This window comes from Petaurus breviceps, unplaced genomic scaffold (assembly GCF_028583685.1).
Source record: "Petaurus breviceps papuanus isolate PSGF00001 unplaced genomic scaffold, PetGlider_PUasm1.0 90823, whole genome shotgun sequence".
Lineage (NCBI taxonomy): Eukaryota > Metazoa > Chordata > Mammalia > Diprotodontia > Petauridae > Petaurus > Petaurus breviceps.
The window spans coordinates 9731668-9754199 of NW_027187352.1; the positions used below are offsets into that span (position 1 = coordinate 9731668).

General features: G+C 44.5%; 1 protein-coding gene across 2 annotated transcripts in view; it reads right to left on the minus strand.

Moving 5' to 3' along the window:
• Positions 1 to 3231: 3231 nt before the first annotated feature.
• Positions 3232 to 22532, minus strand: part of TENM4 (teneurin transmembrane protein 4) — a 1707472-nt gene continuing 1688171 nt past the window's right edge. For both annotated transcript variants that reach the window (XM_069070949.1, XM_069070950.1), the window contains 2 exons: positions 20510 to 20652; positions 3232 to 9957 (listed from right to left, as the gene is read on the minus strand). In XM_069070949.1, the coding sequence (XP_068927050.1) occupies positions 9199 to 9957; positions 20510 to 20652 (902 nt within the window). In that variant the 3' untranslated portion in view covers positions 3232 to 9198. The remainder of the gene's footprint in view (positions 9958 to 20509; positions 20653 to 22532) is intronic.

Below are 22532 nucleotides of genomic sequence, written 5' to 3' on the forward strand. Positions count from 1 at the left end.
AGAGGGTACCAAGAGAAGACACCAGGGATGTGGCGTCTTTTGGAAAGAAACAAGATTCTTTGAGTACAAGAAGATGGACTGAATGAATGAAGCATTTATTAAGATCTTATGATGTGCAAAGCATTATGTTGTGTTAGAGATACAAAGAGAAAAGTGAGATATAAGGTGAGACAGTGAAAAGATCTAGGGTATAAACCAATGGGATTATGGTTCCAGAGGGGACTTCTTAGTTCACAAGGGTGGCTGCGAATAAAGCAATATGTAGACCTATGGATTCATAAGTTATTAATTAGGATGGACTATGTATTTTCCTTTATATAAACATGCCTCCCAGAGATTTTTCATATGGGTTTCATATGATTTAGTAAGAATTTTCAGACTCTATTGCTTCTGCTAATGGGGCTCTCCTGCTTGGAAAGTTCAAACCTTTATTGGTCTCCTTGTCTTTGGCACAGCAGCTGTCCCTGAAATCAAGCTGAACCTAGCTCCCAGGAGATCTGTTTCCATTGAAAAGGGTGCTATGTTCAAAGGACAGCCTTTACTTTTGGGTGAAATAGATAGTCTCTTACTTGGTGTGATCTGGGAGACACTGGGAAGGCTCACATCTTTCCCAATTGGATACACAATAACCAATATTCTATTGCCAGGGATTAATTCTTTGATGTTTTTTTCCCCCTTGTGTTCTCTTTTAAAGAAAGTGCTCTTTGGAGAGAGTTATCACACCACATTTAATAGAGATAAATACCGAGTATCAAGATGGAAACGACCTTACGTCATATGATGTTAGAACTAGAAGGGACCTTAGCTTTTAGACCATCAGAGCTGGAAGTCATAAGAATGAAAGATGCTGAGGCAGTTAGGTGGCATAGTGAATAGAGTACCAACCCTGGAGTCGGGAGGACCTGAGTTCAAATCCAGCCTTAGACACTTACAGACTGTGTGATCCTGGGGCAAATCACTTAAACCCAATTGCTTCCAGAAAAAAAAGAAAGATGTTAGAATTGGAATGGACCTTAGAAGAGAGGATGTCAGGGCTGGAAGGAGCCTTAAAACACAGGATGTCAGAGTGAGGAGGGGCTTTAGAGTGTAAGATGTTCCAGCTTAAGGCACCAATGATCAGAATTAAAGGGGGCCTAAGCTCTAGTCCCTTTCATGTTAAAGATGAGGAAACTAAGACCTGGTGAGAGCAAAGAAATGACTTGCCCAAGGTCACAGAAGAAGTAAGTAGGGGTAAGATGTTTTGGTGAAAAGACCTGGGTTCATATCTTGGTTCTCACATTGATAAGCTATGAAGGTCCATACTGTATAGGGCTCTACTGAAGAAACTGGGTGTTTTTAGTCTTGAGTAGAGAAGACTCATGGTGGATACAATAACTGTCTTCAGGGATTTGAAGGCTATCATGTAAAAGAGGGTTTATCCTTGTTATGATCAGCCTGAGAGGGCAGAACTAGGAATGATGGGTGAGAATTTCAAAGACAAATTTCAGTTTTGAAGTAGAAGAAATTCCTGAGAATCAAGGCTGTCCAGTAGTAGAATGGACTGCCCCAGGAAATAGTGGGTTCCCTCTGTGAAGGTCTTCAAGCAAAGGCTGGGGACCCACTTGGGTTTGGTTTTTCAGGCATAGGTTAGACTACATGGCTGCTGAGTCCCTTCTTATGCTTATCTTGTGAACCTGGCAAAATCAAGTCACCTCTCTGAGCCTGAAATGTGTGGATAATGCCTTCCTGTGATTTAGGCCTGGGTTAGGCAATAGTCATATGGTCAGCATAAGCCCAAACAAATGAGTTTTTAGATTGTTAAGAGTCAGTGATAAGGAGTGTGGAAATGCATTGGTTCACAGCCCACCTGGCAATCACTACACATATTATGATGGGCAAAGTCATAAACTCTTTGAGTATTCACATTCTTATTTGTAAAATGGCAACAATAGCCTGTACTCCCTTCCTTAAATGGTGGTTGTGAGGAAAGCTATAAAAATGTGGGTTTACTTTTTGAAATCAGGGACCCTTGCCTTTTGTCATTCTATCTCTGTTGTTTTACACAGTGCCTACATCTAGTAAATACTTAATAAATACTCGATTGATGTCAAAGAGTTTTATAAATGTTAAAGCACTGTGGAAATGTGAGGGATTAAGTGAATAAATTCTTTGTTTTTCACTACTTCCTGTCTTTTCAGCAACCCCCTCAAAGCATCCAGCATTGTCATGCTGTCCTTTAAATCTCCAGTAATCTCCCCTGGGGACACTCAACCAGGCCCAAACCCAAATCCCACGCTCCAGACTTTCCCCAAGTTCTTCATGTTATAACTAAAACTTTTTATGTCCTATGATTGTGACTCTCAGGTGACAGTTGGACAAATACTCCCCATGAATCTAATCTGAGTTAAAGGGTGCCAACGTGCTCCAATTTAATATTCTTGCAATCTAATAATGGCGTTCTCAACAGAAGACTTTGAAAAGTCATGGTTCAGTGGTTCTCTGATAGGTAGCTAGCTCAGTATGCAATTATGGACTTGGAGGCAAAGAGTTCAAAACCAGCCTTGCACACCTGCTAGAGATGTGACCCTGGACAAGACACTTAACCTCTCTCAGCTTTAGTTTCCTTATCTGTAAAATGGAGATTATAAGAGCACCTACCTAATAAGGTTGTTGTAAGGATCAAATAAGTTAGCATATGTACAGTGTAAGGCAAACCTTAAGGTGCTGTATGTTAAGTATTATTTTTCTTTCTTGGGTCTCATGTCATACCTTGTGGGTAGATGATTATTTCATTAATGTGCAGGGCAGATCCTAGCACCTGCTCTGAAAGGCAGATGGAATCGTGGAGGTAGCAGGGAAGGACAGGACAGGGAAAGACAAGGAAAGCAGGAAGCCTGTTGGTGCCTAGGAGATCTGTGAGTCAATTATAGTATTTCTTCTTTTGCTGCATCATCTCATTGGGCTGTGAAGACAGCTGTAGGGCCTTGGTGCCTCTTATAAAGGGCCTTTCTGCCTTCCAGATCAGGTATGAGTCAATCTGTTCTGACAGGCAGCCAATTACTGGGGGACTGAGGAGGCAAGAGTCTCAGCCAGTGACTGCCATCTTTTCAAGGGGTTCCACACTGGAAGAGCCCTTAGAGTTCTGCATATCTCACATCCCTCAAGCCCTGAACTCCTAAGACTTCCCATGATTTTACTAGCTTCAGAGGGACAGGTCACTTATTTCTCCCATCAAAAAAGCCCCTGAAAACCTTTAAACACAAAATATTCTTTTATTTGTCACCGAAGGCTACACAGGATCACTTCTGTTTTTTGTTTTTGTTGTTTTTGTTTTTCTAGAAGGTATCTACATCTGCATTTATTTACAGCCTTGCCCGGTATTTACACAGTCAAGAATACAGTGTTAGAAACACAAGGTGTCGAGAAAAAAAAATTTCTCAAAATTAGTTCCAGACTTCAGGAAAACTATTACACGCAGCAATGCTGGGGTCTCCAGTGTGGGTTTTCACAAGGCAGCTCTGATACAAAGTCTCTTTCGTCCAAGCTGCAGATTCAGAAGTCCTCACGCAAAATTAGTAGGCCAGGTTAGAAAAGGGGATTCCATGTTTTGATTCCTTCGGTAGGGGCTACAGTCCTCCACCTGGGCCTCCTTTTGGGCCAGAGCTGCTATGAGTTCAGTTTTCCTGTGGTCCGTCTGGTGTCCTCCCTGGGATGTGTCCTGGGGTCCCTTGGGAGGTGTCCAGACAGATATGCTTTCTTGAGAGCAGCCTGAAGGCTCACCAGGAGGGTAAGAAAAGGCATTTCCAACCCCTCGCCTCTGCCCTGCATCCCCTGTCCGTCCATTTCACTACCATCTGTCACTTTAAGCTTGCCTTGATTTGCCATTTAGTAATGCAACTGGGGATCTCATCAGGCCCATGTCTACTCATTACCTCTCTGCCTCTTACAAACAAATTGGTTTCAAAGGGAAAGTGGAAGATGAAAACTATACAGCAGAGTTGATGGGGGTCACCCAAGCAAGGTATCCACTCCTAGAATTTGCTGCTGCTACCAAAGGTTAAATGAGTCTTTCCCTACCAGACACTTGTACTTTCCCCTCTCCTACAACATATTTACTCCAATGGGACAAATAAACTTGACTGTGACTCATGTACCCCAAATGAAGGTGTTTCTGTCCCCAGAAGGACAAGGATGACTCTTGGAAAAGGTCAGACTTGGAAAAGGTCTTGGCTGCTTCAAACCACGGGCTCTGGTGCATTTCACCAAAGGGTCAACTGCTGTTATGTAAATTGGAACTGGCCTGAGACATCTGCCCCTTGCCCAGTCCCTGGCAAGTGCATAAGCCTGGTTCTGGCAAGCAGTGGACAGGCTGAACCAATCCCAACGCGGCCCTGTACCCCACAAATAGAGCCAGGAACTTTACTGGTTTTTTCCTCCAATGCTGCCTTGAGGCAGGCCAGTGTGAAAAGCCTGTGTGCCCAAGTTTCAATTATGCCCTGGCTGAAGCAAAACAGACTGCCTCAAATATGACGTGCCCTTGCTGGAGATCGTAAAATTAAATTCTAAAATTTCATGTTAAGAGCCTTGTTTCTGTATAATGGAGTTCTCTGCAATCCATCAGGGTGACACTTACAAGTCACAGCTGAAAAGGGTCCTTTATATATTTTTTTGATTGACCCATGTGTCTGTAACAGGCCATACACATTCCTCTCCCCTCCTTACCTTTGCCTGTGATCCCCTCAATGAAACAAGGACCTGTGTTCCACTGCAGCCCTGTTTGGTTCTAAATGTCTCCCAGTTTCTCAGGGTTAGTTTTATATCATTGATTCTCAATGCAGAAATTAAATACCAGGTCTGCTGGTGGCTCCCAGGGCTCTAATCTCAGCTGGTGTCTTTGAGAGGTGAGTGAAAGGACCCCCACCTGATAGCAGGATTGTTTAAGAGCTTGTCCCACTGTCTGCCACCTTCCCAGCCTCTGTAGTTCGATGCTTCTCTTCTGGGTTGTGGGTAAAATATACTGCTCCTAGCTTGACTAAAAACATTTTGGGGAAAAACCAAGGTCTTGTTCAATGAGACCCATGGAAAGGACTAGCTCTGCGTCCTACCAAGTGGTACAGCGTTAGGAGGTATGTATGTGGGTGGGTTGGGGTACAAGATGGAAGATCCATTCTATAGTTAACTTCCTTCTCTGGTCAGAGATCAATGCAACACAGCTACGGAAGAATGAGTGCCAACCAAAGGAGGTGCTTTCATTGCTTCTACAGTGGTAACTGGCAGCATGTGCCTGTTGGATAATTCTGGCTATTGGAGAGGAGGGGGGTCTGGTGAGCAGGATAACCTCTCAAGTCTGACATTCTGTTCCAATTCAGGGCTGCTTATGCTCCTTTACTATATACTAGAATCACAAATTACAAAAGCCCAGAAGGAGAACAGATTTTGGGGGTCATCTTGTCCAACCTCTAACTGAACAGGAGTGCCTTCTACACCATTCCCTGCAGAAGGTCATCCAACGTCAGCTCAAAGACCCTCAGGGATGGGCAACTCACTGCTCAATGAGGTAGCCAATTTCATTGTGGGACAATGTGAATTGTCAGAACATTCTTCCTCCTACCAGGATGAAATCTGCCTTCCTGCCATTTCCCAGCCCCCTTCTGGTCTTACCTCCACCTTATAGGAGCGAGCAGCACAAATCTGCTCTCTCCCATTATGCAACTGAAAAGAAACAAGGGATAATCACTCACTCAATGCAAGAGACTTTCCAGTGCTTCTAAACCAAAGGCTAAGCATGGTGGGGCTACAGATCTTAGGTTTTTGGCAACAGGATGTCAGTGGGGAGACCCCTTGCTTTAGTCGCTCTGCTGTCTCTGAAGCTCACAGTGGATGATCCTAATAATTCCTCCTTACTGAGGAGGGCTAACAGATCCTATTACATCTACTGACCCTTCTCATCGTGCACTTGACCATCATCAAGTGGCATTTTAGAGGCTGAGGCCCACAAGGCCTGGGGGCCATGAAGACACAGTAGCGCATTTGGCATTTTTCTGAGCAAGATGAACAGATCTATAGGATGTCAGAGCTGGAAAGGACCACAGAGATAGATCATCTAGTACAATCCTTTCATTTTATAGAGGAAAGAAAGGTCCCCAAAGGGGAAGTGACTTGTCCCAGGTCACAGAGCAAGTCAGTGACAGATCTGGGACTGGAACCCAGTTTTCTTGACTCCCCCATCCAAAGCTCTTTGGGTTTTGTCCCATTTTGTCTGGTCCCATCTTGTTGCACCTTAAAGCAGATATGGCTAGACAGAGAACCAGATCTTTAGCTTAGATGGTTGGCACTAATCCCCTGGCAGCATTCAAGGAATGTCTTGTGATTCAGTAGAGTTCTGGATTTAGAGGCGGCAGTGAAATAAGTGGACAGACCCAAAGTCTATTTTCACAGTAGCGTGACTTCTGTTTTTTTTTTTTTTAACCTGAAGAGCACCCAGTTAAACACAACCTTTCACCTCTGCCTCTCCCACCTGAAAGCCTAAGGCAAATAAATTCCTTTTCCATCAGGCAGGTTTTAACTGTCCCCTAGTTCTTGGCCTAGCACAGACTACAAGGTGTACAGGCTTTTGGAAATTGAGAGACCGGCCTGCTTTCATTAGCTTGTGTAATAATCTGAAGACTCCGTGAGTAAGGCTATAAAGGTACCAAGAGCTTATCTGTCCAACAAGGTTTCCACTGGGAATAGCTCAGACTTGAAATCCATTTTCCACACTTAATGTAAATGAAACCCATTTGCTACCACAAAAGGCCCATTTTTTTCAACAAGCCAGCCCCAAAAAGAAGGTGGTAGCATCTCTTCCTGCCCCCCTCACACATTGACGGCCATGGTGATGAAGTGTGTGAACAAGGAAAGGAACTCTTGGCTGACAGCGAATACTTAATATGAATGTACCGCAAACACACACACACACACACATGCACACACACACACAGAGTAGGGAAAATTTAGCTGTTTCCAGCCCATCCACTTCCTGGCTGCTTAAGGGCCCCCAAATCATGGGGGGGCCACACTGCCTCTATCCTGTGATCACCCCCGAATAGAAGGCCCATAGTACATCTCACAGGGGAAAGAATTCCAGGAGAGACTTGTTTCTCTTCCTGCTGGGTTGCTGTTCTGTTAGGACTGGTGGGCAGCCCTGACAGTGTGGGCAGGGGAAGGTGGGAGATTCCTGTCTTGGTGGCTCTAGGCACCCTTCATTACCATGTTAAGTAAGGTTTTCAGCAGGTGGTCTTTCTTTAAGAAAAAAAAAAGGGGCTATGGGATTTAGAGCTGAAAGGGGCTTTAGGCTGCCAACCAATCCTTTACAAATGAAAAATCTTAGGTTCTAACACTATGAAATGACTTGCTCAATGTCACAGAGGTGACAGAGCAGTTGAAGCCAGGTCCCTGGAACTCCAGATCCAGTCAGTTGTCACCAGGAATGCCCCCCTCCCTCAATTATTTCATGACCCATTCCAGAACACTCATAGGTAGCCACCTGGTTGGCCTGCCATATGCCAGACTGTTTTTGAGGGGCTCAAGAACTTTCAGGAATAACTATGTCATTTCTGGCTCAGGACTCTCCCTTAATCAGCTTATCAGAAAGACATTCCCTGCCTCCCCCCACCCCCAAGCATTTTGCCTCCCTGCATTCCACTAATGTCTTTCTTTGTGGACCCCGCTATACCTTTCTTCCTGCTTGTGAATAGCACCTACGTGTCTTGACAATCCTTTTGCTAACCCCTTCCCAACATCCCCTTCCTCCCCATACTTCCTCAACCCTAGCCAGGGCTCATCAAGGAGACTTTGAGAAAGAAGGCAAATTCTGAACTCCACTGCCACCTCTATCATTTCATCACAATCAACATTTATTAAGTGCCACTTGTATACAAGGTCTTCTACTAGTGGCAGGAGGCTTCCCTTGTTGGGACATTAGCCCTCCCTTTCCTCAGCCTCCCTCTAAGCTCATCTAGTTACCTAAAACTAGTCTCAGTTCTGTCTGTGGGGAACAGTGGAACCAGATGGGGAACCCAACAAGAGACCATGGCCTCAAAAAAATAAGGAACATGGCTAATTCACAAGGTGTTACCTACACTTAACACCCTGCGACTGCTCAGTCGAGCACTGAGTTCTCAGACTCACAGAATGTTAATGCTGGAAGGAGATTTAGAGATGATCTAGTCTAATCCCCATATTACAGAGGAGGGATCCAAGGCGCAGGGAGGGTAAGTGATCGCAGAGCTGGGATTCATACTCAGGTCTTATGATTGCTACTGTACTGTTCCTTCACTAGACTGGGGGGCAAGAGGAAAACCTTTTCTAGCTGAAAGGCTTAATGAGATTTGTGAGTAGGGGTAAGGATAGGGTGGAGAGGGGAGATGGTGGTGGTCTTCTGTATCTGGTTTCAAGATCTAAAGTTGGGTCTTTAGCCTGGGGCCCATGGGGAAGGGTGCTGAATGTCACCTTGGCCTCCAGCAAAGGGACATGCTGGTTTTTGGGTCTCCAGAGGCACAAAATACTGGGCAGGGGTCACATGGAGGCACAAGGGTCCTACCAAGAATTCAAAGATGCAGTAGGACCCCCTCCCTGTTACTCCCACCCAGTGGACCCAGCCTTGGCCCCTGGAAACTTTAAGTAAGTGCACTGGGGTGTGGTTTTCTTATCTCTCTTCCCATCCTACCTTTCCCTCTAGTCTTCAGAAGCCTGGGCCTGGGATGGGACCAGGTAGCACACACTCACACTCTGGGCTCACTTCCGACTGACCAAGTACTTAGGAAAAGACACTGACCCACTCATCTGGAAATGCCTCCCAAGGGAGAAAGACAACAAAAAAGAAAAAAGAAAAAGAAAACACGACCCCAAACCACAACATAAAAAAAAGGAACAAGAGACAGGAAAGTTTTCACTTTGATCACACTACGGGAAAAAAAAAAATAATACCTTCTGTTCTTTGCAAAAAACGTGTGAAGGCCAAATTAAAAAAAGAAAGGACGTTGCATGAGTTACCGTGCAACCAATCTTTTTTTTTTTCCTTTTCTGAGCTCATTAAGAAAATTTTTTTCTTTTTTTCTTTTTTTTTTGTTTGTTTGTTTTTTTTGTTTTTTTCTTTTTTCCCGAGTACAACACAGTCAGGTAAGCGGCCACAAGAGAGTAGCTGTCTTTGGCAAGAAGTTAACGCTCAGAGCCTCTCTGTCACCTTCTGCCCATCTCACTCTGTCTCATGAAGTGGATGTTGCTGGCACTGTCGGCCAGTTCTGGGTACTGTTCCACCGAGATGACAAAGTATCCATCATAGCCCTGCACCCGCCCGGTGCTCAGCACCTGCTGCTTCTCCCCCTCTGTCCAGGCGCGGATGCCCTCCTCCCCTTCCCGCAGTCTCTGCTGTTCTCGGACCCAGGCCTGGCCCACAGCCCTCTGTCTGGCTAGTTCCAGCACTCGCGCCTTCTCCTCATCCAGGGTTGTCCCGTAGCGGGTGTTCAAACACAGCGCCCCATGCTGGAGCTGGATGTCTGTATAGCGTCTAGTCCTCCCATTGAGCACTGTGTTGATCTGGGAAACTGTGACATTCACCCCATTCTCCAGGGTCCGTCGCCCCCCATTGAGGCCCAAGATGGCCAGGTCACTCTCAGAGGGCCCTGGTTTCACAAAGTAGTGTGTGTCCACCCCCTCGATTGTGAAGTGTAAGTTTTCCAGGTAGTGGGCATTGTTCAAGATGGCAGCAATCCTCCGACCATCCTCGTTGGCTGTGCTGATGATGTCGGTGGCCACTCGACCATCTTTCATGGCAAACTTTACTCCCTTGCCAAAGACAGACCCACTGGAGGCGAATTTCTTTGTCTCCTGGGACTGCTGGCAGCCGACGACATGGGAACCATAGATCTGCTCAAACCGTTCCAGGGTGACGAAGGATTTTAGCTGCCTCTGCACCTCACACTGTACCCCGAGGATGGACTGAAGGACAAAACAGAGAAACAACCGGTGAGAGAATGGGACACAAGGAATACAGCCAATGTGTTCATTCATTCCACAAATGGATATTTATGGAGTCTCTACTCCCGAAGAGCAGGGAGTTGTGACTGGGGAGAAACTCCCAATCTCCTCACGCTCTTTTCCACTACATGAATTGCTTATGCATTTGTCCCACTCTCCTCCACCTCCTCTTTATCTTGCTGCTTTCAGGGTCATCTTCTGCACGAAGTCCAAATGCTAGCGGCCCCCCTCCCATACTAGCTGGTATTTAATACTCTGTATGTATTTGCTTCATATTTATATGTGTATATGGACTAGTTGTCTCCCTTATTAGAACGCAGTTGGGTTTATTTTTTTTCTTGTCCTTGCATCCCCAGCACCTAGCATAGGCGCTCAATAAATACTTGACTTGATTAATGGATGCAGGATCTCATCACTATGAGCATTCCCTACACTGGTGCAGATTGCAACCCATCTAAAACACCTCATACTGTGTGATTATTGTTTGTGTCATTCCATAGCTACTACAGAGGGTCCCTATAATGGGGGAAAGAACAGTGCACCATCGGGCTGCCTGTCTGTTATCATTTTTTCTCATCAGGTGACTTGGCTGACCTCTATTGATTCCTAAGAAAAAGGTACTTTTTGCTCCTTAAAAAACACAACCCTTTGGGGCGGCCAGGTGGCACCACAGTGAATAGAGCACTGGCCCTGGAGTCAGGAGGACCTGAGTTCAAATCCAGCCTCAGACACTTAACACATACTAGCTGTGTGACCTTGGGCAAGTCACAACCCCAAGTGCCCTGACTTACCCCCTCTAAAAAGCAAAACAAACAACAAACAAAAAAACCAATAACACAACCCATACACTGGAAATAGCATTAGAGGGCTGGGAATCGAGAAACTTAGGCTCTGTCATTAGCTTGCTACATGACCTTAGCCAACTCACTTCATACCTATGGGCCTCATTTTTCTTCAGCTTTAAAAATGAGGGGGTGGGACTGGAAGATTATAAATTCTTGGGAAAGAAGTCCAGTGCTTCGGGAGAACAGGCAGTTATCTTCAGAACCAAGAGTCAGGTTTAGGAAGTGAGTCCGTTTCTGTGAATGGGATTTGTGTTTCTGATGATAGTTTATAACAGAAGGATGATGGGCTACCAGTCAGGGACAGAATGTGCTCAATAAGGGCTGGGAAAAATATATTTATCTGGAGTCTTTCAAATCTTGGCAAAAAGGCTTTAAGCAGGGATGGGACAGGAGGAAACAACTAAGAGAACTGATATGCTAGACCTGATAAAACCAAGGAAAAAGGAATGTTTGGGATGGAAATGATGAGAACTTGTGGGAAGAAGTGATTCCTCTGTCTTAGAATTTGAGACAGAGGAGAGGAAGTTTGGGTGTACAGCTATATTATCTATAGATATGCATAGATACATATGTATGTACTATATACTCTGTACATACATATATACTACACATATACTATATAATTTAGTCAAATTATATAGTTTTAATCAAAGACCGCACTTAAGGATCTAGAAGGCCTCATGTGGCCTGAAGGCCACAGGTTCCCCACCTCTGGCTAGTCTATACATGTGCACTAAATATAAGTGCATATATTTTATACATACACATATACATGCACATATACACACATACACATATATAACATATATGTATACATGTATAGTGGATAGATAGCAGGACCTGGAAATAAGGAAGACTCATCTTCTTGCATTCAAATCCTGCCCCCAGATACTTACTAGCTGTGTGATCCTGGGGAAGTCACTAAGCCCTGCTTGCCTCAGTTCCCTCATCTGTAAAATGAACTGGAGAAGGAAATGGCAAAGTACTCCGGTATCTTTGCCAAGAAAACCCCCAAATGATTGAAAATAACTAAATAATAATAAACAGATAGATAGATAGATGGATGGATGGATGGATGGATGGATGGATGAATGAATGGATGGATAGATTGATAGATACACAGACAGATAGATAGACACTCTCACATGCTAGATTTGGGAAGCATAGTTTTCAAAAGGTTCAGAGAAAAAGGATATTTAGTAAACTCTCAGAAAAGGTACTTATGAATAAGGAGGAAAAAGGAGAGTTGTCCAAAGAGACCAATATGCAAACTCATCCACCAATGACAGATTTTAAAAAGACACACCCAGGAGAGGCTGGATAATAGAAAATGATTATAAAAGTATGGCCCAGAGGTGCACGAATAGTATCAGGAGTGCAGAAGCTCATTAAGGAAAGATGAAGGCACAACAGGGGCTTTAACTAAAGTCAAAATAAGGAAAAGAGGATAAGGCTACTTTTCAGTTCCAAAAAGCAGTCACTCAGCTCCGATTTTTTCCCCTGCCTTCTTACACATAAGAACAACACTTTTTGGACTGAAAAAGGCAGAATCAATGTAACTGAGATAGGCAGGAAGACAGTTAAGAGAGAACCTAGCCACTGTTGAGTTCATAGAGATTAATGGCAGACTTTAAGAACCTGCAGATATGATTAAGAAAACCACTGTCAAGGACCTGTGAAAGAGCATGGAGAATGGGAGAGGGCTGGAGAAGGATGAATCTTGTTCTGATTTCTAAAAATGGTAAAAGGATGAAGCCTGTAGACTATAGGCAGATGATCTTGATTTCAATTCTTGAATTCAAGGGATGGATGGTTGGTGAGTGGTCACAAAGATCCAAAGTGACAGGTCACTCCAGACTTCAGGAGAATGTTGTAGATATCATTTGTGCAGAATTATTTTAGCAAAGTATTGGGCAAAGTCTCTCATGTTATTCTTGTAGACAAGATTGAGAGATTTGGTCTAGACAACAAGGTGAAAGAATAATTTGAATTTAGTCCCTGACTCGTCATTTTCCTCTCTAATCCTTCTCCTTCTCCTTGGGGACTTCAATTTACTCAATGACATCCCCTCAAACACCACTGCCTCCCAGGACATCAACCTCAATTTCCACAAGCCCTGTACCTTCACTCCGCCTCAGTCACACCCAGTGATGGTCATACCCTTGATCTCATCATCACTGTCAAATATGTATCTCCACAGTCCATAACTGAAATGCCCTTTTCTGATCACACCCTCCTGTCCTCATCTTTCTTGGTTCCTCATTCCTCCTAAATCTATTATCCATTCTCACTAAAACGCCAGTCACTACACCCCTCCCTGCTTTCCCCGGCCACTGCTTCCATTGTGATGTCATTTTCTTCCCTTCAAAATCTTTACCCTTTAGCTTGCCAATTCAGCTTTACTCTACCCTTGATTCTTTTTGCTTTTTGGAGGGCAATTGGGGTTAAGTGACTTGCCCAAGGTCACATGGATAGTTTTCATGTTAAATGTCTGAGGCAGGATTTGAACTCAGGTCCTCCTGTCTCCAGGGCCGGTGCTCTATTCACTGTGCCACCTAGCTGCCCCTCTCTACTCTTGATTCTTGAATTCCTGGTTCCACTGTCCCATCACTATTCAGACTTTTCCAAAGCCCAGCCCTATTACTCCATCATCTGCCTTTCTCCCTTCTTGCTCGTGGGCAAGAATGTGGAGGAAGCCTAGGTTCACTACAAATCCACATTATCCAGCCTCAAGGGAGCTCTCACTGTGCATACTGAATGGCGCTCTCTCCACAGAGGCTGCTCAAAATCTTTTCTTTGTCATAAGACTAATATCTACCAGTATTTCTCTACATCATGGGTTGCATCTACCCAACTTCCTTCTGTCTTTTGACTGGGATTACCATTCAGTCACTCGGTGATTTTTGATTCTTCATGACTCTGTAGACTATACTGCTCATGGTTTTGTTTTTGGCAAAGATAGAGGAGTGGCTCACCATTTCCTTCTCCAGTAGTAAATAGAGGTTAAGTGACTTGCCCAGGGTCACACAGCTAGTAAATGTCTGAGGCCAAATTTGAACTCAATCCAAAGTCAAGCCCGGATGCAGTGCTCTGAGACACCTAGCTGCTCCCATCACTTTGGCACCCCCTCCCATTCTCTCACCTACTCCTGCCTCTTAGGGGATGAGCTGTTTCATCTCTTTGACAACTCCAGCCCTTCTCCTTCAGTCCATCCCTTCCTGCCTTTTCCCTTTCTGACTTTCAAGCTCTCCTTATCCACAGGCTCCTATATTACTGTCTAACACATATGTCCAAATCTCCTCCTTTAAAAATCCCCACAAAACCCCCTTTGCTTGACCCTGCTCTCCCTTCACTACTCTCCTATGTCTTTTTCAAAGTAAAAACTCCTCGAGAAAGATGTCCATGTTCGTTCTTCCATCAGTTCCTTGTTCCTGGCTCTCTTCCATGCCAGCCGACTGAAACTGCTCTTTCTAGGGTCACCAATGATCTCATCACTGCTAAATCCAGTGGCTTTTTCTCAGTTCTCATTCCCCCATGACTGCTCTGAAGCATCCACCACTGCTGGTGACCCCTTTTGTCTCTATGCTCCCTCCTCTTTCAGTTCTGTGATTTCTGCTTTGACAGGCTTCTTTTCACCCACTTAACTGATGCTTCTCAGTCTCTCTGACTGTACCATCACCCACATCTCACTCCCTATGAAGCTGTGAATCAGAACCTCCCCTGAGTCCTATTCTTCTTTCTCTCTTGACTTTCTTTTTCAGTGATCCCATCAACAACCATGGATTTCATTATCTCCTCTATACAAGTGACTCCCAAACCTACATACCCAACCCTCACCTCTCTTCTGAGCCCCAGTACTGCATGACCAGCTCCTGGTTGGACATTTCCACCTGGATGTTCTATCTGCATCTCAAACTCAATACGCCCCAAACAGAACTCATCCCCTCTTGCCCTAAATCTGGCCCTCCTTCTAGCTTCCCTGCTTCTGGTCAGGGTGCCATAATTCTTTTAATCACCTAGGCTTGCAATCTCAACTTCTCACACTTTAACTTCCAATTACTTGGCAAGTTGTATCCATTAAAATTCCTTAACACCTCTCACATCCATTTCCATCTTGTCCCTTACAATCACTACCCTCATGGTTAGCCCTCATCACTTTCCCCCTAGACCCCCACTTCCTAATTGATCTCCCTTTATCCAGACTCTGCCCTCTGTAGTCCTTCCTCCATACAAATCGATATTTCCAAAGCACAGGTTTGCCCCTGTAACTCTCTTGCATAAAAAGGTTTACTAGTCCACTACTGCCTTAGTAGGTCATTCGGTCAGTTAATAAGCATTTGTTAAGTGCCTACTATGTGCCAGCACTGTTTTCAAGTTCTGGGGATATACGGAAAGACAAAAGGCAGTCCCTGCTCGCCAGGAGCTCAGACGAATGAGGGAGACAACACGCAAAAAACTTTGTGCAAAACCGGACAGGACAGACTAGAGATAATCAAGCAAGGGAAGGCACTAGCATTATTAAGGGGGATTTTAGGATAAAAGAAGATTAAACTATCAACTCCCCTGCTGGGTACTTACAGCCCTTCACCTAATCTGGCAGCAGCCCATCTCTTCAGTCTGATTACAGATGAGTTCCCCTAAGATCCTCTATGTTCCAGCCAAACCTGTCTGCTTGTCATTCACCATCTGTGATACTGTGCTCCTCCTTACTCCCCATGCCTTGCATGTTCTCCGTCTTCCCCTCGGCCTCCTGCAATGCCTTCCTTCTCTCCAGGCTTAGCCCAAATGCTACCTCCTCCAAATGCCTTTTCTTATTCCCTGACTTGTACTGTCACCTCCCCTATCACTTTGTGTTTCTTTTCTATATATCTTCTATCTGGTTATCTGTGAACACAGGGCAGCTCTCTTCCCTCCCTCCAACAGAAAGTCTAGCTTTTTGAGTCATTTCACTTCTGTATTTGCATTCCCAGTATCTGGCCCAGGACCTGGCACATGGTTGGTATTTAATAAATGCTTGTTAACTGACTGATTTCTGGGGTGACTGGAAAGGGAAATGACAGATGACATCACAGGAAGGAATTTAGGCATTCAGGGGTCTGAACAAATAGATCTATTAGTAAAAATGGAAAAGGGAAGAAAGGAGCAGTTGGAACAGTCTACTTAGCAGTTCTGTTTTGTGCTAACCTGGCTACCAGGGCCTAGAGATCCCTTAAACCAGGGGTGGGGAGCCTGCTGCCTCCGGGCCACATGAGGCCCCCTAGGTCCTAGAGGGCCACACGTGGCCTCAAGGCCACAGGTTCCATTTGTTCTGTGAAGTTTGGCTTCATTCAAAGGGCAGGGCCATACTTGAGGGCCCAAAGGACCTTGTGGCCTTGAGGCTGCAGGTTCCCCAGCCCTGCGAAACTGTCTACCTTAAGAAGGGTACAAAAGGGACAGTCTGGGAAGGTTCTCATAAGAAGACTGATTCCAATAAGATGCTCCCCTGCTTCCTGAGAGCTTGGGGGAAGCCCCATCCTCAGAAATCATGCAGCTGACTGTCAGGGGCCCTGGAAAGTGGCTTCTCACTGAAGTCAAGTGCTCTTTATAATTAATAGAACCGTGTCTGAGCACAATTATTTCCTCGAGTTTCATGAAAACTAGAGCTCACTTCACAACAAAGATCTCCTGTGCCTGCCAAGGGCCAGAATCAATAATCCATTGACACGGCGAGTCAACAAGGATAAGTCTAATTGGCAAAGGCCAATAAGGTCATGTAACAAGAATGAGAGACAAGTGAGTGTTAACTCCGTTGGTACTCCTGAGATCCCACAGGGACCAGAGGAAGGCTCCCAGGCTATGGAGATGGAGAAAGAGAGAGGCAAGGATGATTCCTGTCCATAGAGGGGCTCCTCAAATCACAGACCATCAGAGTGCAAAGAACTGTCTTCATCAAACTGGACCTGAGGAGGAATCCTTAGCTATGATATTCTTGGCAAATGGTTACTGTTGATTAATAAATGTTCATTGAATCAAATTAAATAATCAGTATAATCCAGAATATAATACACCAGTCTAATCAAGCCTCTGGTTGAAGGCCTCAAGTAATGGGAAAATCACTGAAGTAGCTCATTTCACTTTTGAATAGCTATAATTTGTTTTTTTCTTTTTGTTCATCATTTTCAGTTGTGCCCAACCCTTCATGACTCCATTTGGGGTTTTCTTGACAAAGATACTTGAGTGGTTTGCCATTTCCTTCTCCAGCTCATTTTATAGATGAGGAAATTGAGGCAGAGTTAAGTGACTTGTCCAAGGTCACACAACTAGCGTCTGAGGCCATCATCAAGCTTAAATCTGTCCCTCTGCAACTTGTATCCAAAGTCTCTCAGGGACCAAGCAGAGTAAGTCTAATCACTTGGGTTTTTTTTTTTTTGTAGGGCAATTGGGGTTAAGTGACTTGCCCAAGGTCACATGACTAGTTTTTGTGTTAAGTGTCTGAGGCTGGATTTGAACTCAGGTCCTCCTGACTCCAGGGCCGGTGTTCTATTCACTATGCCAGCTACCTGCCCCTCTAATCACTCTTTTACATGAGAATGGGTTGAGTACTTGCAGATAATCATGTCTTTTCTCCCTCTACTCCCTTCCCCACCTTCCAATTCTCTTCTCTAGGCTAAACACTCAGTCCTAGCACGATTCTATTGATCTTTTTTTGAGTGTACTCTAGATTGTTAATATCTTTCCTCAAATGTAACATGGGGAAGCTATTCAGTGCAGTGGATGGAGTGCTGGGCCTGCAGTCAGGAAGATCTGAGTTAAAATCTGGCTTCAGACACATACTAGCTGTGTGACCCTGGGCAAGTCACTGAACCCTGTTAGCCTCAGTTTTCTCATCTGTAAAACGAGCCAGAGAAGGAAATAGCAAACCACTCCAGTATCTTTGCCAAGAAAATACCAAGTGGAGTCACGAAGAGTCAGACCCAACTGAAAAACCACTCAACAGCAACAAAGCTACCACCAATAACTAAAGCCAATACTCTGTAAGGGGCTTAGCTAAGAGCACAGTGGGTCCATTCCCTCTCTGGCTCTGCACATCATACTACCATCAATGTGGCGTAAGGCTGCCTTAGTGTTCCTGGCTGCCATGTCCTGTCAACTGTTGTCTCGAGCTGAGCTCCCAGGCTGCTAAATCCCCAGGACCTTTTCCACACAAACTATTGTTGGGTAAAAAAGATCAGAAGCTTTTACAGGGTTAGGTATTATGTGCTGGGGTAGCTGGCTCCCACACTGATGAGATCCTGTTGAATTGTTTGAACAAGGAGGGGGGCAGAAGAATTAAGGTGACACCGAGAAAGAAGCAGCCAGAGACATTCTAAAGGTGGTGCCTTCCCTTTTCTGTGTGACCTTCAGTCCCAACTGCTAATGACCAGGATCACTCATTCAGTTGATGGAAGAGAAAGGATATCCATCTGGATGCTGGGAGCCAGGTGGCCTAGGATCAAGTCTTGTGAATTGATAATTGATTAATTTCCTCAAACCTCAGTTTCCTTATATGTAAAATGACCAGGGCTGGACTAGATAATGGTCAAAGTCCCTTTCGGTCCTGGCATCATATGAGTCATGTGTCATCTCTGGGTCTCAGCATCCTCCTTGGTAAAAAAAAAAAAAAGGGAACCAGAGGATGTGGAAGGTTCCATCCAGCTTTAAAGATGCTACAGCAGCTCTGGGTGGTAGGGAGTCCCTGAGTGCCACACATCTTCCCTGGGGAGAGAGGCAGCAATGATCAAAGTCTCTATGACTCTGTAAAGCCCCAGTGTCCCAACCCTAGGCTCACCAGGGATAAGAGCATTGTCCACTTTCTCAACAGAACATGTTCCCCTATCTGAATGTATCTTTTGGGTTTTCCTTTGTGGGAAGGGTGTACATAAATTAGTTAAGGCAGAATATTTTGGGGGAGGACTAAGAAAATGCTACAGACTGACATTTAGATGAACACAGTATTTAGCAGGGACAGAAGGTTTAAATGCCTAAATAAGGGTAGCTTCTATTTCTATAACATGTCACACTTTCATACACACATTCCTTAAAACAACCCTGTGAGGTTGATAGCATGAGTATTATTATGGTACCCATTTTACAGATTATGAAACCAAGGCACAGGGGGGGGGCAGCTTCAAAGTCACATAGCAATTGGCAGAGATGACATGGGACTCAGGGGTCCTGACTCCAGGGCTGCTTCTATTATATTATAATACCCCTGAATGTCTAAGGTCTTTCAAAACATTGATTCTTTACATCTGCAAAAAATTAAGAGGGAGAAGAAGAGTTTAGAGAGAGAGGACTCTTTCCTCCTCACTTTGGAGGTGGAAGAAAAGAAATATTCTACTTTGAAGATGGTGAGGGTATCCAGGTAACTGCTCTGTGGCAAGGTGGTTATCATGATGAAATGGAATGAATTTTACAGGGTTAGGACTGGGAGGAATCTTAGATTATAGATTGTCAGGCCTGGAAAGGAGCTTAGAACACAGATTGTCAGAGCTGGGAGGGCCCTTGTGACGGGATCCTAATAAAGCTGCCCCCAGCCCCAATATTCAAACTTCATTTTAGGCCTGGCCCTAGTGAACAGCAGGCCCACTGCACCTACATAGCTTCCCCCGCACAATGTCCAAATTTCTTTGTGTGTGCCTCACTGTTCACTGGAACAACAGGTGTGTCCCTGAGCTCTTAGTTCCCACAGAGAAAGCAGGTGTATCCATATGATGGGAACCTAGCTTCTGCCTCTACCTGGTCACTGCCCTCAGACCTATTCCCACAGAAACAGGTGTATTATTGTATTCAATCACAATCATATCATCCATCTAGCCCAAGACAGGACCACAATAGCTAGCCAGTCGGAGGACAGAATGACCAGAATGTTTAACCACCGAACCATAGATGGGATCCCTCCTCCATTACCTAATCCCTTAACAAACTCCTCCTGCTTTTTTAATATTAATGATATTCCTCTATTCTATGTAAATTTCTGTTGTGTAATTGCATCTTTACCCTATAAAAATCTATCTTGCTTCCTCTAAAGTTTCTGGTTCCTCTTGGAACTTAGCCCACTTCATGAGAAGTGTCAGTCTCAATAAATGCCTATACGTGGAGTAGAGGTAGGCTGACTGAATTCTTTGAGATGGTTCTACCACAACACATCATAAAACCGCAACAATTTTGGGTGGGCAAAGCCCCCACCTCAACAGTTTTTAGCATCCCTGGGTTTAAACCTCAACAGTTTTTGGCGTCCCTGGGTTTAAACCGAAACATTTGGAACACAGAATGTCAGAGCTGGGAAGGGCCTTAGAATCCACAGTGTCAGAGCTGGGAGGGGTCTTAGAACACAGAATGTCAGAGCTGGGAGGGCCCTTAGAACACAGAATGTCAGAACTAGAAAGGACCTTAGAATAGAGAATGTCAGAGCTGGGAGAACCTTCAGATACTACCTAGGTCAACAAATTTGGGCCCTGGCAAGGAAAGTTATTCGCCCAAGGTCATACAGGTATTAGTGGCAAAGTTAGGGATCAAAACCAGTTTCTCTGACTCCAAAATTTATCATGCAGTTTTTGCATCTATTTTCTTTTGATGGAGACAGAGATCTTGGAAGTTAGTTTCTAGGGTTGGAAGAAACAGGACTCCCAACAGTGCTCACAGATTACCTTGCTATTGTCCCACTCCTGGGTTTTCATCTGTGTGTGGATAAGCTCGTAGGATGGCTCCATGGCATCTGTGTCCGGCTTGGGATATCCAGGAATCACATTGTGCAGCTGGAAGCCAAAGGTAAGTAGCCAGCTGTTGACATCTGGAGTGGGAAAGAAGTCAAAACAATTGAAGGAAATAATTATCCTTGATGGGTGATTTCCAAGACAATAATACAGGCTAAAAAAAAGGGGCCCATACCTTTAATTATCTAGTAATGTTAAAAGCTGTGGCTGTCACATTGGGTTTTAAGATTCACAAAGTACTTGGCACTTATTTCCTGATCTTTACAAAATAGGCAGCGAGAATATGATATTATCCCCATTTTACAGATGGGGAGCCTGAGTCTCAGAGAGCTGAACTGTCTTGCCCAAGGCAGCACAACTTCTAAGGGGCAGACCCTGGGATTTGATCTAAGGAATATCCTAACTCCAAGTCTGCTTAGAATCCAGGCCTCTCAGAGGCTGGTCATAGGCAAGGAGGCTCCTCTATATAGGCTTCATTGTCCATATAGTCTTCATTTTCCAAACTTTGCTGGCAGGGCAGCTTTTTCCTTGATTGCACATTATCTGAAGGCTGCCAGATGGTTCTTGGGGAAATTAAAAAACAAAACAAAACAGAAAAAACAACCATAAACCCCAGTTTGCCTGGGGATGAGGACCCATATCTGTAGCTATAGTTTGGAAAGGAATCCTTCTTGCAGCCCCGAGAGAGACTCCCAGGAAGAAGAGGCAGGTCAAGATAGAGCTGAGGACATTTAAAAAGGATGATGGGAAATGCACAACTCCCACAATGCACCTTCAGGGGACAATCGGAAAGCTCATTTTGTTTTTTTAACTGGTGCTTTTCTCTCAGATGGGCTGGGGATTTTAGGATCCATCACATGGTATAACAAACCAATTGAAGTGGGGAACCCGCTGTGATGCTACTGGGTGGAGAGTCAGAACCCATGGATCCAGAAAAACCTTGGTGCTGCTGCTTAGCTGTGTGACCTCAGGAAAGATCTCACCAGGACTCAGTCCCTCTCAGCCTGACATCTTATGTTCGGTAGCATGTGGAGAGAATTCTCCCCTTGGAACCCAGGAGACCTGGGTTCTAATCCTGGGTCTGCTGTCCTAACTAGCCACATGACTTTCCACAAGTTATCTGGTTGCCTCTGGGGCCCAGATTCCTCTGATTCTAATCAGGAAGTTGTATTAATGATAGTTAAGGAATCTTTCAGCTCTCACATTATATTAATCTGTCTTTTAAGGCTCCTTACAGCTCTTAGGTTCTGAGGGCCTTTCTGCTATGTTATAAGGTTTCTTCTGGTCCTCATGTTCTAAGTTCCCTGGATCCTTTCATTTCTAATATCTTTCTAGCTCTAATGAATTTTTTTTTGCTGTTTCCATTTTTAACATTCCATGTTCTAAGGTTGCTTCCAGCACTAGTATTAGAGGTTTTCTGGCCCTTTCTATTTTTTAACATTCTCTATCCTAAGGTCCCTTTTAGTGCTAAATATTAGAGGTTTTCTGTCCTTTTCCCTTTTTATCATTCTATGTTCTATGTTCATTTCACTTTCTATGGTCCCTACCAGAATGTGCTTTCAGGTATTCTAAGGTGTCAGAGTCCTCCTGCTTTTAAGGAAGGGGAAGGAATGAAAGACACATACTACCTAATTTAAGCATTAGCAGTATCCTGCCATCAGTGATTTCAAACTTGACTAATATGGATGACAGAGAAACCAGTTATTTCAGCTTGTAATCAAATGAGCAGTAAATCCATAGGGTTATAGAAAGAACAAAACAAAACAAACACGGTGGGTAAGCAGCATGGTGAGAGGACCCAGGACCAAACCATCCAAGGACTGGATGAAGAAACTGTGGATGTTTAGTCTGAAGAAGAGAAGACTTTGTGGGGAACGTGGTAGATGTCTTCAAGCATCTGAAAGGCTGTTGTGTTAAAGAGGGATTAGACTTTTTCTGCTTGGGTCTAGGAGGAAAA